This window comes from Neofelis nebulosa, chromosome 3 (assembly GCF_028018385.1).
Source record: "Neofelis nebulosa isolate mNeoNeb1 chromosome 3, mNeoNeb1.pri, whole genome shotgun sequence".
NCBI classification, from domain to species: Eukaryota; Metazoa; Chordata; class Mammalia; order Carnivora; family Felidae; genus Neofelis; species Neofelis nebulosa.
In genome coordinates, this window is record NC_080784.1 from 44,181,900 (window position 1) to 44,198,788 (window position 16,889).

General features: G+C 35.1%; 1 protein-coding gene across 3 annotated transcripts in view; it reads left to right on the forward strand.

Annotated features, from left to right (window-relative positions):
- LOC131506708 (disintegrin and metalloproteinase domain-containing protein 18-like) overlaps positions 1-16,889 on the forward strand; it is a 136,721-nt gene that overhangs the window by 117,807 nt on the left and 2,025 nt on the right. For all 3 annotated transcript variants that reach the window (XM_058720596.1, XM_058720595.1, XM_058720594.1), the window contains one exon: positions 7,488-7,647. In XM_058720596.1, coding sequence (XP_058576579.1) covers positions 7,488-7,647 — 160 coding nt within the window. The remainder of the gene's footprint in view (positions 1-7,487; positions 7,648-16,889) is intronic.

The following is a 16,889-nucleotide window of genomic DNA, read 5'->3' on the forward strand; positions in this document are numbered from 1 at the left end:
AAGTAGTGACATCAGGGACTGATAATCCTTAATTTACAGTTATCTTATATTGAAAGTAATTTCTGGAAAGGTAAAAATATGTACATTTTTATGTGTGATGAGATAAGAGATTTGGATATAAATTCTGGATGCAACAGTAGAGACATAATCTCTAAAATAATTGTTAATCCTTGAAAAAAAGATGACAAAAAGGAGTGGTCACAATGATTTATTTTTCTGGTCATGAAAGATTACTATAAAATTACATGAGATATTTTCATCAGGTAATAATATACAACTATAATCTTTGACCTAAGGAAAACACATGAGATTCACCATTGTAGGTTAGTGAGATAATCAACCATTCCTGCAGGCATGTAATGGGTGGTTCAAATGAAAATTAGAAAGAAAGAATGTACAGAAAAGATATTTGAAAAATTATGACCCCAAATTTCTGTAACATGGTGAAAAAAGCTTACACTCAGATATAAGAAACTAAATGAAACTTAATAAGGATAAATGTAAAGAAATTTACACTTAAGACAATCATAATCAAACTTCTGAAAACCATTGGTAAAATAAATAAATAAATAGCTTGAGTTAGTCTTTTAATTATCCTACAGTATAGAGAGGAGATCAACAAAACCTCTCTCTCCTCTAGAAGCAACTAAAAAGGTGGACAAAACCTGTCAAACCAACCATTTCAGTACTCTGTAAATCAGCCAAAAGCTAATAAAAAGTATTTATTCATGAAATCCACTTCAATTAACAAGAGTGTAAATTTGTGGTAATCCTTCCCTGAGGCTGTTCTTATTTCTTCAGTCCCAGCTCTGTCAACATGGTAATTTAACTAGGACACAGCAAGATATGAAAACCATTAGCTTCCTCCCACCCAAGTATGTAGGAGGAAGAAAGGGATTACTTGATTCATTGGAGTATTGTCAACTACACTGGCAATCAGTTTATCAGGATAACATGGGGGACTTGCTGTACAGAGATAGCAGAACTTTTATGACAAGCAACAAACTAGGGAGGAACTATAAATTTAACAGGCCCAACACACCCACATGTCCATCAGTGTATCCTCAACTGATGGAGCCTGTGTACAACACAGAGGAGATTCAAGAGATACAGGTGGAAGGTAAAATACAAGCTAAGCTTGAAAATGACCTGAAGTTTGAATGAGTTCCCTAATGCACATAAAAATCTAGTAGCAGAAAGTTAAGACAAGTGTTTGCAAAGCAAACAAGCTTTGGCTGAAAACAAAACTGAAGACACAAGGATGGCCCAGACAAAGAAAATTAAAGAAATTTAAATAAAAAACAGCATAAACAAGAGCCATACATTGCAGACTAAAAAGCTGTAGCATATTTTGTTATATGTAAGTGATGGATCACTTGGTTCTACTCCTGAAACCAATACTACACTGTATATTAACTAATTTGGATTCAAATAAGTAAATTAAAAAAGGGAAGTCCTAGCTAATACAGTAGGACAAGAAAAGGAAATAGGAATTATAAAAATTTTGAAGAAATAGTACTGTTTGTGTTCTCAGATGACATGATGGTCTATGTATAAAATCCCAAATAATAAAAAAAAAAAAACCTCCTAGAACTAATTAACATTTACAGCAAGGTTGCAAGATATAAAATTAATATATATACTGGGTACCTGGGTGGCCCAGTCAGTTAAGTGTCCGACTCTTGGTTTCAACTCAGGTCACAATCTCACGGTTCATGAGTTTGAGCCTTATGTGGGGCTCTGTGCTAACAGCAAGGAGCCTGCTTGGGATTCCTTCTCTCTCCCTTTGTCTCTGCCCATTCCCCTCTTGCCTACACACACGTGCTCTTTCTCCTCTCTCTCTCAAGATAAACTCTAAAAAAATTAAAAAAGTAAAATTAATGTACAGAAGTCAAATCACCTTAGTGGGCTGAATTGCATATTGTTTTTCTTGAAGTGATGGAAGAAGTGAACAATGGTAAAAACCTCTATGTTTGGGTTTGGGGTTTCTACTAACTCATAAGTAGTAGCCAATCCCTGGCCTTATGGTCAGAGTCCAAGGGCAATGGAAACTTGACCTATTAAAGGGATGCCTGTATGGGGGCATGGCCCTATGGAGATTTGAGGAGTGACTTAAAGTAGGACATGTTGATGCTCATCAGAATCCCCTTGCAAATTCAGAAGGTGATTGAATTGATAATCAGATATTCCCATGTGATTCCTTGTGATGGCCACCTAGGTCCACAAAATAAAGGTATATAGGGATATTGCAGCAATGCAAAGATGGACTGAATTCAGACACATTCCTCTTGCAACCTCTGAGGCACGAAATGCCAATAAGAGCTCTTCTGTCTGTCACTAAAACAGACAAAGACTGCAGGTGGATATGTGGCAGGTTCCCTAGTGGGAAGGTCCTGATCATATCCGACAAGTGAGACTGATGCTGGTAGCCCTGGGAAGCTACACATGGGTCCTAACAGAGATAGACTCTGGCCTGGGGTTTGCTTGCTTGGTGGTAGATTCAAATGCTCAGAGTGCTATTAGGAAACAATAACAAAAACAAAACCTGAAACAGAACTTTTTCACCAATTTGAATTGTTGACCATCACTTGTTTAGACCAAGAAACACATTTTACAGTCTATAATGTCAAAACTATGGGCAGAGAGATATTCTCCTCAGACTACTAGTTTGATAAAGAATTGGAAACATTGTCTAAAATGGAGGGAGATAAAGGCACTAGGTCTTAGACACCTTCATGTGGGTGTGCTCACACTCAACATGAGTGAGACTAAAAAGAGTGCCCCCTCTTGGTAGATTTCCCTGTTTTTCTAGTGTATCCAAGTCTGCAAATGCAAGGCAAGGAACAAGCATAATTTCTAAGTAAGAAACCAAAACTATATGTTGTCTTTATATCAGAATTCCGAAAGGCCTTGATGGGGAAGAATGTACCTTTACCCCATCTGGCAAAATTTAGGCTAACCATAAATGCAGCTATATTGCCTGTGGGTAAAGATAGTCCACTAGTTCTGTACCTTTTTAATCTTACCCTATGTGAACAAGAGTGAACTGAGGGGAAAGGACTTTCTAGATAGACTAGCATTGTTGCCTGCAAGCTAGATCAGCACAGTAAGCAAGCTTAATGTACCTTCCAAAGCTGGAACAATTTGTGTGTAAATGGAAAGAAGGGGGAGTAATTGTAAAGGATAGAGGAATGAATAATTGGGTTATTTAATGAGAGAAATCCAATATTACATTAACAGCTCAAAAGGGACTAAACCAGAGGTGATACTGTCTTAGCTTGATGGTATTAGATGCCTGAAAGAATGAAGCCCTAGTCTAGATGCCACATAGGGCTATTACACAGAGAATTTGCCTCTAACAGCATTCCAATATTTGGGCTCAGACCATCTCACTAATTCCTATCTAGCATGTTCAGTTAATATTGCTTGAAGGGCAGATTTATACCCTTCTGTTTTATGAAACCAAGTATGGGTTACATTCCCCTCAGATACAATGTTCATCTCCATAATAGCATCAGGTAAAAGAGATGCAACCATTTCACATAAAGCTTTTTTATGTATACCAATTTCATAATCTTATCAGCCCTCATGTTTTTATGTTCTCCCAATCTACTTTAGCTCACATCAAGACTTCACTAATGTGTTTTTGGTACCACACTCCCTAGGGTTTCTGTATCAAGGAGTCTTGGAAATTTCTCCCCCTCATTTCCTGACCATTTTACCCATTCTTGTGAAAAAGTCTTTGGGAGACATCCCTAGTGAGAAATCAAGCCGAGGGATTCAGGCCCTTTTGTCCATCTTTAACTCAATCAACCTGCTTAACCACTACCACAAGCACAAGTGATTTATGGTTTTGTTTCTCATTGTAATCTCCACCTTAATGCTTTTTAAAATTTTCCAAACTGAGAAAAATATAATGAGCTTGTTCAGGAACTTCAATATTGGGGGACCAGCAGGAGGTCCCTTTTGTTTACCCCACCTCTGGTAGTGCGATATTAAAACCTTTGTTTTGGAGCACCTGGGTGGCTCAGTCAGTTAAGTGATAGACTTTGGCTCAGTTCATGATCTCATAGCTCATGAGTTCAAGTCCCACGGAGGGGTCTGTGCCATCAGTGCAGATCCCACTTTGGATTCTCTCTACCCCTCTCTCTTTTCCCATTCCCTGCTCGCATTCTCTCTTTCTCTCTCAAAAATAAACAAGCATTAAGAAAACACCTTTGTTTCAACCCCATCAATGTCTGTTTTATTCACCCCACTTATTAATTGCTATCTAAGGATTTCCACCATTCTGGGATCCATTTACAGTTGCACCAAATCCATAAAATACCTAGGAATAAATCTAACCAAAAAGGTGAAAAATCTATACACTGAAAACTATAGAAAGCTTATGAAAGAAATTGAAGAACACACACACACACACAAAAAATGGAAAAAGATTCCATGCTCCTGGATAGGAATAACAAATATTGTTAAAATGTCGATACTACCCAAAGCAATCTACATATTCAATGCAATCCCTATCAAAGTAACACCAGCATTCTTCACAGAGCTAGAACAAATAATCCTAAAATTTGTATGGGACCAGAAAAGACCCCAAATAGCCAAAGTGATCTCTAAAAAGAAAATCAAAGCAGGAGGCATCACAATCCCAGGCTTCAAGCTATACTACAAAGCTGTAATCATCAAGACAGTATGGTACTGGCACAAGAACACTTAGATCAATGGAACAGAATAGAGAACCCAGAAATGGACCCACAAACGTATGGCCAACTAATCTTTGACAAAGCAGGAAAGAATATCCAATGGCATAAAGACAGTCTCTTCAGCAAGTGGTGCTGGGAAAACTGGACAGCGACATGCAGAATAAACCTGGACCACTTTCTTACACCATACACAAAAATAAACTCAAAATAGATGAAAGACCTCAATGTAAGACAGGAAGCCATCAAAATCCTCAAGGAGAAAGCAGGCAAAAACTTCTTTGATCTTGGCCGCACCAACTTCTTACTCAACACATCTCCAGAGGCACAGGAGACAAAAGCAAAAATGAACTACTGGGACCTCACCAAAACGAAAAGCTTCTGCACAGTGAAGGAAACAATCAGAAAAACTAAAAGGCAACTGACAGAATGGGAGACGATATTTGCAAATGACATCAGATAAAAGGTTAGTATCCAAAATCTATAAAGAATTTATCCAACTCGACACCAAAAAAACAAATAATCCAGTGAAGAAATGGGCAAAAGACATGAATAGACACTTCTCCAAAGAAGACATCCAGATGGCCAACAGACACATGAAAAAATGCTCAACATCACTCATCACAAGGGAAATACAAATCAAAACCACAATGAAATACCACCTTACTAATATTAGTAAGACTAATATTAACTTAGAATGTCAGAATGACTAATATTAACAACTCAGGCAACACCAGATGTTGGCGAGGATGCAGAGAAAGAGGATCTCTTTTGCATTGTTGGTGGGAATGCAAGCTGGTGCAGCCACTCTGGAAAATAGCATGGAGGTTCCTCAAAAAACTAAAAATAGAACTACCGTATGACTCAGCAATTGCACTACTAGGCATTTTATCCATGGGATAGAGATGTGCTGTGTCAAAGGGACACATGAACCCCAATGTTTATAGCAGCACTATCAACAATAGCCAAAGTATGGAAAGAGCCTAAATGTCCATCAATGGATGAATGGATAAAGAAAATGTGGTATATATATATATGTATATGTGTACATATATACACACACACACACACACACACACACACAATGGAGTATTACTCAGCAATCAAAAAGAATGAAATCTTGTCATTTGAACTACATGGATGGAACTGGAGGGTATTATGCTAAGTGAAAATAGTCAGAGAAAGACAAAAATCATATGACTTCACTCATATGAGGACTTTAAGAGACACAATAGATGAACATAAGGGAAGGGAAATAAAAATAATATAAAAACAGGGAGGGGGACAAAGCAGAAAAGACTCATAAATATGGAGAACAAACTGAGGATTACTGGAGCGGTTGTGGGAGGGGAGATAGGCTAAATAGGTAAGAGGCATTAATGAATCTACTCCTGAAATCATTGTTGCACTATATGCTAACTAATTTAGATGTAAATTTTTAAAAATAAAATTAAAAAAAAGAAAAAGTACATGCAATATAATTCTATTCACATAAGGTTTAAAATCTGTCAAAAATTGATTCATGTAGTATTTCTGTTTTGGAAGGATAATTACTGGAAAAAATCAGGTTGAGTGTTCTGAGGTACTCATAATATCCTGAGCCCTGGATTTGGTGTTGACTATATGGTTGTGTTTAATTTAGAAAATTCTTTGAGCTGTATAATCATGGCATGCATCAATTTCTGTTTTTATGTTATACTCCAGTAAAAATTCACTAAATAATAATAGAAGAAATCAAGATACTTGTAAACTTTGGAAAGAAATATTGATTAGAAAATATTGAGGATTCTCTTGGATTCTGGCAGGATATGTTTTGAGATAGCTCTCCATCTATCAATTCACCCATGCATCACTCAATCACTCATTTGGTTAGTTTTTATTTTTACAAAAAAGGAGATCCTAAAATATATATTCTACTTGAGTTGTTCATTCCCTATATCATTGAATTTATCAAAGTCTATCTCATTCTTTTTAGTAGTGACACGGTATCACATTGTATGGATATCTCATAACTTAATTTAGCCCTTGTCCTGTTGATGGAACTTTATGCTATTTCTCTTTTTCTATCACAAAACTGCTATAATTAAATTCTTTTATTTGCAACATTTATGATCTAGGTGAGTCTTTTTTCCCAAAAATTTTATTTAAATTCCAGTTAGTTAATATATAGTGTAATATTAATTCCAGGAGTAGAACTCAGTGATTCATCAGTTACATATTACACCCAGGGCTTATCATAAAAAGTGCCTTCCTTAGTACCCATAGCCTATTGAGTCCATCCTCCACCCACCTCCCCCCATCAACCCTCACTTTCTTCTCTATTGTTAAGAGTTTCTCATGGTTTACTTCCCTCTCTCTCTCCTTTTTCATCTTCCCATATGTTCATCTCTTTTGTTTCCTAAATTCCAGATATGAGTGAAATCGTATGATATTTTTCTTTCTCTGACTGACTTATCCTTCCTAATTTTTAAATTAAATTCTATTACTGTATTACTTTTTAAAAAAATATTGATGTCATAAATATGCCAAATGTAGTAAGCAGTACTCAAAACATGTACACAGTTAATAATAATTAAAAATATGCATAAAAGACAAGAAATCTGACAAAAGCTCCATCACTGTTTAGGGTTATGAACTTAAATGTCCTTTTATTTTCCCCATAAGAGTTTGCAATGTATTAAAATTTCAATCATTTACATAAATATTATATACAAAATAATTAAAGTGAAAGAAATATGTTTTTTTAAATATTCAGTGAATATCTACTGATTTCTATTTCATTTTTAGATATAATTTTTATTGAAGAAGGCTACAATGCACAGAAAAACAACTGGCTTATTCTGAGTTTCTACATTGTTCTTCCCTTTATCATAATTTTCACCATTATGATCATGAAACGAAATGAAATGAGAAAATCATGCAACAGACAAAATGCAGAATATGAAGGGTAAATATGACTATGCAAATAATTTATGATCTTAAATTGTACTGCTCATTGACCATTGAAATAAATCCATTATATAATATTCCTAAGTTATATTCATTCCTTATATTCATTAGTTATATTCATTTCTAAGTATGCATTATTTTTAATCTAATGTAAAAGGCATTTTTATAATTTTGTTTTCCAATAGATTGTTTTTAGCATACTGCAGCAAGTCAAAATTTTGGCTGTTCTAGAACTGTTTTCCCAATGAATATTTACAGTATTTAGATGTTGTGTTCAAACTGTCATTAATTCCTGAACCTCAAAATATTTCTCTTCAGTAGTTTCAAATCCTGTGAAAAAAATCCCTTCAGAATTCCTTAGAAATTAGTTACCATTTCTTATTAATTTCTACATGCTATTCTTATTTTTGTCCTTTTTCTCTTCTGATGGAATTTATCACCAGTAAAACTATCCAGTTTTGGGTTTCTCAAAAATTTTAATTAATTAATGGTTTTTCTAGTGGATGACCTCTCCCTTGATGTCAGTGGGTAATTTAAGTCCCCTACTACAACTGTACTGCTATATCTCCCTGTAGATCTGTTAATATTTGCTTTCTATATTTAGGTGCATATATCTTGTTTGGATTGACCCCTTTGTCATTATATAACGCCTTTCTTTGTCTCTATTACAGTCTTTGTTTTAAAGTCTCTTGTACATCCCAGCTTTCTTTCTTTTTTTTTTCTTTTTTGATTTATTTATTTAAATTCAAGTTAGTTAACATCCATTATAGTATTGGTTTCAGGAGTAGAACCCAGTGATTCATCACTTAACATATAACACCCAGTGCTCATCTCCACAACTGCCCTCCTTAATGCTCCTCACCCATTTAGCCCATCCCCCTATCCATCTCGCCTCAAGCAACCCTCAGTTCCGTCTTTAAGAGTCTGTTACTGTTTTCCTCCCTTTCTGTATGTGAGATAGGAGATGGTAATTGTGTCTAATATTGTGTTTCTCATATATTTTTTAAATGTTATTAGTGAGGCTGCAAATCTTTATTTTCATCTGGGCTGCACCATTTTTTTCTACACAGAAATTACTTTCATGTCATTTGGCCTCTTTTCCTTATTTGCTTATATTTTATCTTTTACAGGAGTTGTATATACACGTATATATAGTTTACTAATGCTTTTTTTTATTTGTACATGAATATCCTCTCTTGATTCTTACTGAGTTTATAAAGTAATTAGAGAATTGGTAGCTTAAAGTATTGTGTATTTCTATCCTCAACATGTATCATAGGAATATATTCAAAAAATATCAAAAGATTTTTCATCACATAAAAGGCTAATAGTGACGGCACAAATTGCCCTATTGTCTGATCCAATTAGATCCAATTGCTTTTGCAAGAGTAGTCTTTGAGGCTTGTTTCTTTCTGAACCCAAAAGGACGTTTCTTAGCTGTCTCTTTTCCTGGTTCTCTCTGTTAAAAGTTTAGATGATCTGTAATTTAGCTTGTTCTCAATAGCTTCCAGCCTTATATTAATTAATTGTTTACCAATATAATCTCCATAGTGTATGACAGTGTCCTTAAGGTTGGACTTCTTCACTTTCTGTTCCCAATAAATCACTTACCTTGAGAGAGCTACCAATCCAACAATTTCACTCTTGAAGATTTATCTCTGAGAAATGAAAATCATTCTCTCACACAAACTTGAACACAAATGTTCATAACACCATAATACAGAATACTCCAAATCTGGAAATTAAGGTCATTCAATGAATAAATCATTATACAACCTGTGGTAAACCCATACCACCACACACTATACAGTAATAAAAGAAAAAAGTATTAATAGAAACAATTTTGAGAACACTAAAGGGAATTATCCTAAGTGAAACAAAGCCTTTTTCAAAAAGTTGGATACACTATGATTCCAATTATATAAAATTCTTGTCATATTAAAAATGACAGTTTTTGAGGATAGATTAGTAGTTGCCAAGAGATAGGGATAACGGAGAGAGCGGGTATGTCCGTTAAAGAGTAGCAACAAAACTTTTGGTGATGGTACAGTTCTGTATCTTGATGTGGTTATAATTACATCAAACTACGCATGTGATCAAGTTGCATAGAACTACCTGGACATAAACATACACACATATGCATGCATGTCTAAATTGTGCAATCTGAGCAATCTCTGTAGGTTGTGTTAATGTAAATTGCCTTTTCATATTATACTATAGTTAGCCAAAATGTTATCATGGGAAAGGCTGAGTAAGGGGTACATGAAAGCTTTCTGTACATGTCTTTGCAACTTGCTATGAATATGAAACTACTTAAAAATAGAAGGTCAAAAATTGGATCGTAGACATAAATTTAATAAGTTAAATTATTCAACTTTCTAATGAATACATAAAAAACTCTACAGATGTAGGACAAGATCAAAATTTCTTTCATATGAGAACAAATCATGATCCATAAGAAAAATTTGTATGTGATACAAATTAAATATATTTGATCTGAAAAATATCCTGTTAAAAAGGTAAAAATACAGGCTTCAGTCTGATAGAATGTATTTGCAAACCAAATATCCCACAAAGACTTTATATCTATATTTTAAAAGTTCACCAACAGTTGAAAAAATGTGGGGTTAGAAAAAGACAAAGATGTGAGCAAGAATGGACTAAAGAGTATGTACAGATGGCAAGCAAGCATATTAAGTTATACTTAACATGATTAGTTACTTGGGTAATTATTAAAACAACAATGAGATAATATCACACTTCCCCCAATAGATTGATTAAAATAAAAAATATTAATATAGTAAATACTGATGAGGATACAGAAAATTGGATCACTTGTACATTGCTGGAGGAAATGCAAAACCACATAGCTACTATGATTACAATTTGTCAGCCTTATCATACAACCCAATAATTTCACTTTTGGGTATTTACCCTAGAGAGGACTTTTACATTTATGCAAAAATACTGTACATGAACATCCATAGCAATGTTATAATATTTAGTTATCCAATTGATCAAATTGGATAAAAATTATCCAATTGATCTTTTGATGGATGACTGGTTTAACAAACTGTGGAATATTCATACTGCGGAAGCTACTCAGGAATAGCAAGAAATTAATATTTAATACATAACGCAATTTTGATGATTCTAAGGGAATTACATGAGAGAAAAAAACAAAGTTCAAGAGCTACCATACAATACCATTTATATAAAGTACTTGCATTACAGTTATAGTAATGGAGACCAGATTAGTGGTTGCCAGGGATTAGGAATTGGGAGTAAGGCAGGTAGGTGTACCAAGTAGGGATTGTATGGCTTTTTGTGGTGATGGAACAATTCTATATGTTGATGTTGGTGTTGGACACACTAATTTATACATGTAATAAGATAGAATACATTAATACACATATAAACACAAGTCATTGCATGTAAAAAATGATAAAATCTAAATTAACTCTGTGGAATATACCAATGTCAATTTCCTGGCTTTGATAATGTAATATAATCATGCAAGATTTTACCATCAGGAGAAACCAAGTGAAGGATACCTTTTTATCCTTGTGTATACACACATTAAATCTCCCAGTAAAAAATTTTAAACTTCCTATAAATCTATAAGTATTTCAAAAAATTAAGCAAAATTAACATTTGCCCCCCCAAAAGCCTATTAAATGATTCCCAAGAATCTAGAAAAGAGGATAAAAAGAATGACAACGATAATATATAGCGAGGTGTTATATTGAAACTCAACCATACAGAGTCAATAAATTTTATCTAAATAAATTTAGTCTATAAATACTAATACTAATTTCATCTAACTACTTTTAGTCTAAATACACCAATTAAAAAAACCCTAAAAAACAGAAAATGTGGGGCACCTGGGTGGCACAGTGGTTAAGCTTGGTCCAATTCGATCTTGGCTCAGGTCATGATCTCACTGTTCGTGAGTTCAAGCCCCACATTGGGCTAGGTGCTGATGGTGCAGAGCCTGCTTGGGATTCTGTCTGTCCTTATGTCTGCCCCTCCCCTGCTTGTGCTATTTCTCTCTCTCTCAAAAATAAATAAATAAACTAAAAAAAATGTTTTAAATAACAGAAAATGTAAAATTGGATAAGAATCAAGATAAATATATGCTCTCAGCAAGAAATCCACATTCAGTCTAAAGAAACAAATGTGTTACAAGTAAAATATCTACCATGCTAACACCAACCAAAAGGAAGCTAAAGAGGCTATATTTATGTCAGCCAACATTGAAGAAGAAATATTATAACAAGAGTATAACTTGATCATTATAATCATAATAAAAGAATAGTCTTTAAGAGCACATATAATTCCTTCAGTTCTAACAGACTTTGTTTTATATATTTGAAACTCTATTATGAGCTGCATAAGAGAAAAAGTCACAAATATAATTCGAAGTTTCAACATCTCTCTCTCTCTCTCTCTCTCTCTCTCTCTCTCTCTCTCTCTCAATATAAGCAGACTGAAAAACAGTAAGAATATAAAAGAATTGAAAAACACTAATTAGCAGCATGACCTTTTAGAAGACCTCACTACAGCAGCAGAAATCGCATTTGTTTCTTTAACGTTTATTTATTTTTGAGACAGAGAGAGATAAAGCATGAACGGGGGAGGGTCAGAGAGAGAGGGAGACACAGAATCTGAAACAGGCTCCAGGCTCTGAGCAGTCAGCCCAGAGCCCCACGCAGGGCTCGAACTCACGGACAGTGAGATCGCGACCTGAGCCGAAGTCGGACGCTTAACCGACTGAGCCACCCAGGCGCCCCAGAAATCGCATTTGTTTCAAATGCACCTGAAACATTTAACAAGTTAGCCCTAAAGTGTGCCTTGAAAAAGTAACAAATTCAAACAGATTCAGATCATGTGAAATATGTACTCTGAACAAATAGAATTATACAAAAATGTTTTGGAAAGTATGCCACATATTTTTCAGTAATTCACTGATCAAAGAAAAAAATAAACAGAAAAATTAGAACATATTTGAACACTAATTGAAAATAAAAATACATGATAAAATTTGTCAGATAGATAGATAGATAGCAGTACTTTGGGGAAAAGTTATATTATTAATAATTTATATCAGAAAGGTAAGAAATTTTAAATCAACTACATTAGCTTCCGCACAAAGAAAGTATACAAAGAGGAACAAATTCAACCCCATATAAAAGGGAAATGAAATTATGAAATTTAGAAAACAGCAATAACAAAATAGAAAACAGGAAAACAATGAAACCAGTGAAACAAAAAACTATGTTTTGGGAAAGATCTTTTTGGAAAAGTACTAACTGTGTAGCTACACTGGTAAGAATAAAGAGACAGTAGACAACAACAATACCAGTGTCTAGAATGAGAGAAGATCCCTCATTACTGATGCTATAGACAATGAAAAAATACTGAGGAAATATTATAAAAGTGTTAATACTAAACAGTCTGACAACCTAAATGAAATGGACAAATTCCTGAAAGACTGAACCATCGAAGCTTATTGAAAAAGAAATGGGGAGGAATTAAGATGGTGGAGTCCTAGTAGGACCCTAGGCTTGCCTTCTCCCTCAAACACAGCTAGATAAATATCAAATAATTCTGAACACCCAAGAAATCCATCTGAGGACTGACAGAACAGACTTCACAACTAGATGGAGAGATGAGGCCAAACACATCATGGAAGGTAGGAGGTGTGGAGACGTGATTTGTGGGAGAAATGGATAGTGGGTGCTGCTAAGGGGAGGGAGCACTGGTCATGAAGAGAGGCAAGAGAAAGAGAAAGAAATAGGAAAACACAGGGGATCATACAAAGAAAACAATTCCCCAAAGCCATTGCCTGGGAAAAGGAGTGGGGCTGATAGTCCTGAGTTTTTAAATTCAGCAAGACTCAATGGCTGGAATTTTAGAGGTCCTGGCATGACTTGTATGGAGGCTTGAAAGTGCTGCAGTGATCCTATGAAGAAGGAGAGCATATGGCCCGGGAACAGAAGGCAAAATCTGAGGATCCCCTTGGACACACAGAGAGACACAGTTCCCCCTTCTTGGAGAGCAACTGGGAGAGGTGTCATTTCTTCTCCAGGAACAAAAGAAACAAGACAGATCAACATGGTAGGAGACAGAGTGGGGAAGGGGGTGGGGGGAACGGGAAGAGAAGCAAACCATAAAAAGGACTCTTAACTTTAGAGAACAAATTGAGTGTTGCTGGAGGGGAGGCGGGCAGGGGGATGGCTTAAATGGGTTATAAGCATTAAGGAGGGCACTTGTTGGGATGAGCATTGGGTGCTGTATGTAAGTGATGAACCACTGATTTCTACACCTGAAACTGACATTGCACTATATGTTAACTAACTGGAATTTGGATCCTGTGGTTTCTTTGGATTCTGTGTCTTCCTCTCTCTTTGCCCCTCCCCGCCTCTCAAAAACAAATAATAAAACATTAAAAACATTTTTTTAAGTTGAAAGAAAATCTAAATATCAAAACAAGCCAAACAAATGTAAGAAATGGAGAACCTGAATGGGCTTCTATCCATAAATAAACTGAATTTGCAGTTGAAAATCTATAGTCTCCAACCCAGATAGCTCCACTGGTAAATTACGCCAAACATTAAAAGAATAAATAATACCAATGTTATACAAAATCTCCCACATATTTTAGCACACTTCCAGACTCCTTCTAAGAAGATACTATTACCTCGATACAAGGGACAAATAAATAACACAAGAAAAATACACATCAATTTGTATCCCTCAAACTGAATCCAATGTTATATAAAAAAGAATAACAGGGCACCTGGGTAGCGCAGTTGCTTATGCATCCGACTCTTGGTTTCAGCTTAGGTCATGATCTCATGCTTCCTGAGTTTGAGCTCCCTGTGGAGCTCTGTGCTGGCAGTGAGGAGCCTCCTTGGGATTAATATTCTCTCTCTCTCTCTCTCTCTCTCTCTCTCTCTTTCTCTCTCTCTCTCTCTCTCTCTCTCTCTCTCTCTCTCTCTCTCTCTCTTCTCTCTCTCCCCCTCCCCTGCTCACGCTTTCTTTCTCAAAATAAATAAATAAACTAAAAAAAAAAAAAAGAATAACATATCATAACCAAATGTGATTTATCCAGGGAACACAAGGTTCAATCAATAATTTACCATAGTAGACTGGATATTTAAAAGATCAGCTCAACAGATTCAAGAAAACCATTTAACAAAATCACCATAATGTTAACTTCTTCTAATTCCTAACTTGCTGTACTTTTCATTCTTTATCAGTTTCATTTTCTTTCTTTCTGTTCCCTTAGTCACTGAAATTATCTGTATGGTCCACAAATTGCTTTTGGACATCCATTTTTTCTCTATATGTTTCTTAGATTGACTGATTCACTCTCTTTCCTTCAAATTGCCTTTTTAGATGTTCAACTCAAATTATAAGGATGCAGACTCATCTAGGTCCTTAGTTTAGCTATAAGGACTTGCCATTTCTGGCCTAAACTATGAAAAATCCCCTTGTTCATCCACAAAGACCTCAAATTCAACAAATCTTCAACCCAACTGATTATCTCCCAACTACTGTACAAATCTGCCTCTCCTAAAATTTGTGGCACCATCATCTCAGTTGCCTAGTGACTTTAACAATTTAACAAGCTTCATAGCAAATTAGTCAGTGCACCTATTTGGCTCCCTATATATTGTAAAGGTAAATACAAATTTATGAAACAAAACATCAATTTTCCCTGGCACCACACATGAAAGGAAGTACCTCCCCCACCCACACACACCCTTTTCTTAGATTATTTCCTTTAGAAAACGTGGAATTGTTCATCCTTTCTCTGTCTCTTTGGGACATATGTAATTCTTTTTGAAAACTAAATAAAATTTGTCAGCTTTACACTCCAGGAATATTTTCCTTAAGGATTTTGTAGGCATCTGTCTATTACAAACATAAACATTAAGGAAGATAGCTTCCTATCTTCCTGGCTCCTTGGGAGTTTAACCTTGATGTCTAGTTCCAAGCTGCAACTTCCTGGTTATCCTAAAGAAATAGAAAGTTTTATTTGTATTTTGGATAAAGACAGTTAGCATGTGTGACATGGACTATATCTGCCTGGTTATATAAAAGGGTGAGATTTCGTTCTATCTTTACAATCCCTTTAGCCCAACACAGTCAGGTCTAACACTTAATAATAAAATTGTTTTATTCCTTTCTATATTTGTGAAGAGGATTTTTAGTGGGTTGACAGAGATACTATTTTTAATTTTAATTTTAATTTTTTTTTAATATTTTTATTTATTTTTGAGACAGAGCATGAGCAGGGGAGGGGCAGAGAGAGAGGGAGACACAGAATCTGAGGCAGGCTCCAGGCTCCGAGCTGTCAGCACAGAGCCTGATTCTGGGCTTGAACTCACAGACCATGAGATCATGACCTGAGCTGAAGTCGGACGCTCAACAGACTGAGCCACCCAGGCGCCCCAACTATTTTTAATTATGTTTCCAAAATACCTCTCATATTTATATTTTTCCCCCTCAGGGTTTAGCTGTGAGGATGTTGACATTTCTGGCCTAAACTATGGAAAACACTTCTAACTGGATTTGCTGTCTCCAGTCCTCATCATTTCTATCTCACCATCTCCAGGACTATTATAAGTTACTTTTCTGAAACAAAATATCATTCATCCACACTTAAAGTTTTTGGATTATTTAATATTATTCTTAGGAGAACATTTACTGGCTCAATACAAGTCATTCACTCATCCAATTATGGTTCAAATCTCAGATATGACATCCTTTCTGTAGCTACATTTAATATATGTGGAGAAAACAAACTAGCAACATTCCAGGAGAACATTGTATATTATGCTAACAATGAATTTCTTATGCATATCTGGTTTCCTGTTAGTCTTTGACCTGTTTGGATACATGGATGATATTCTTTGTATTTTGATAACACAGGCATACTGCTTGACTTATAGTATGTATTCAAATATTTATATTTATATATCTAAATATTCACAATTAGTAATTACATTATTAGTAATTATTATATTATCAATATAATAACATAATTATATCAATAATAATTGTTAATTAATAAACTTATTACATAAGCATTATTATTTATAAATATTCAAGTATTTTTTTAATGTTTTATTTATTTTGAGAGAGAGCACAAACAGGCAAGGGGCAGAGAGAGAGAGAAAGAGAGAATTCCAGGCAAGCTCCACACTCAGCACAGAGCTGGACGCAGGC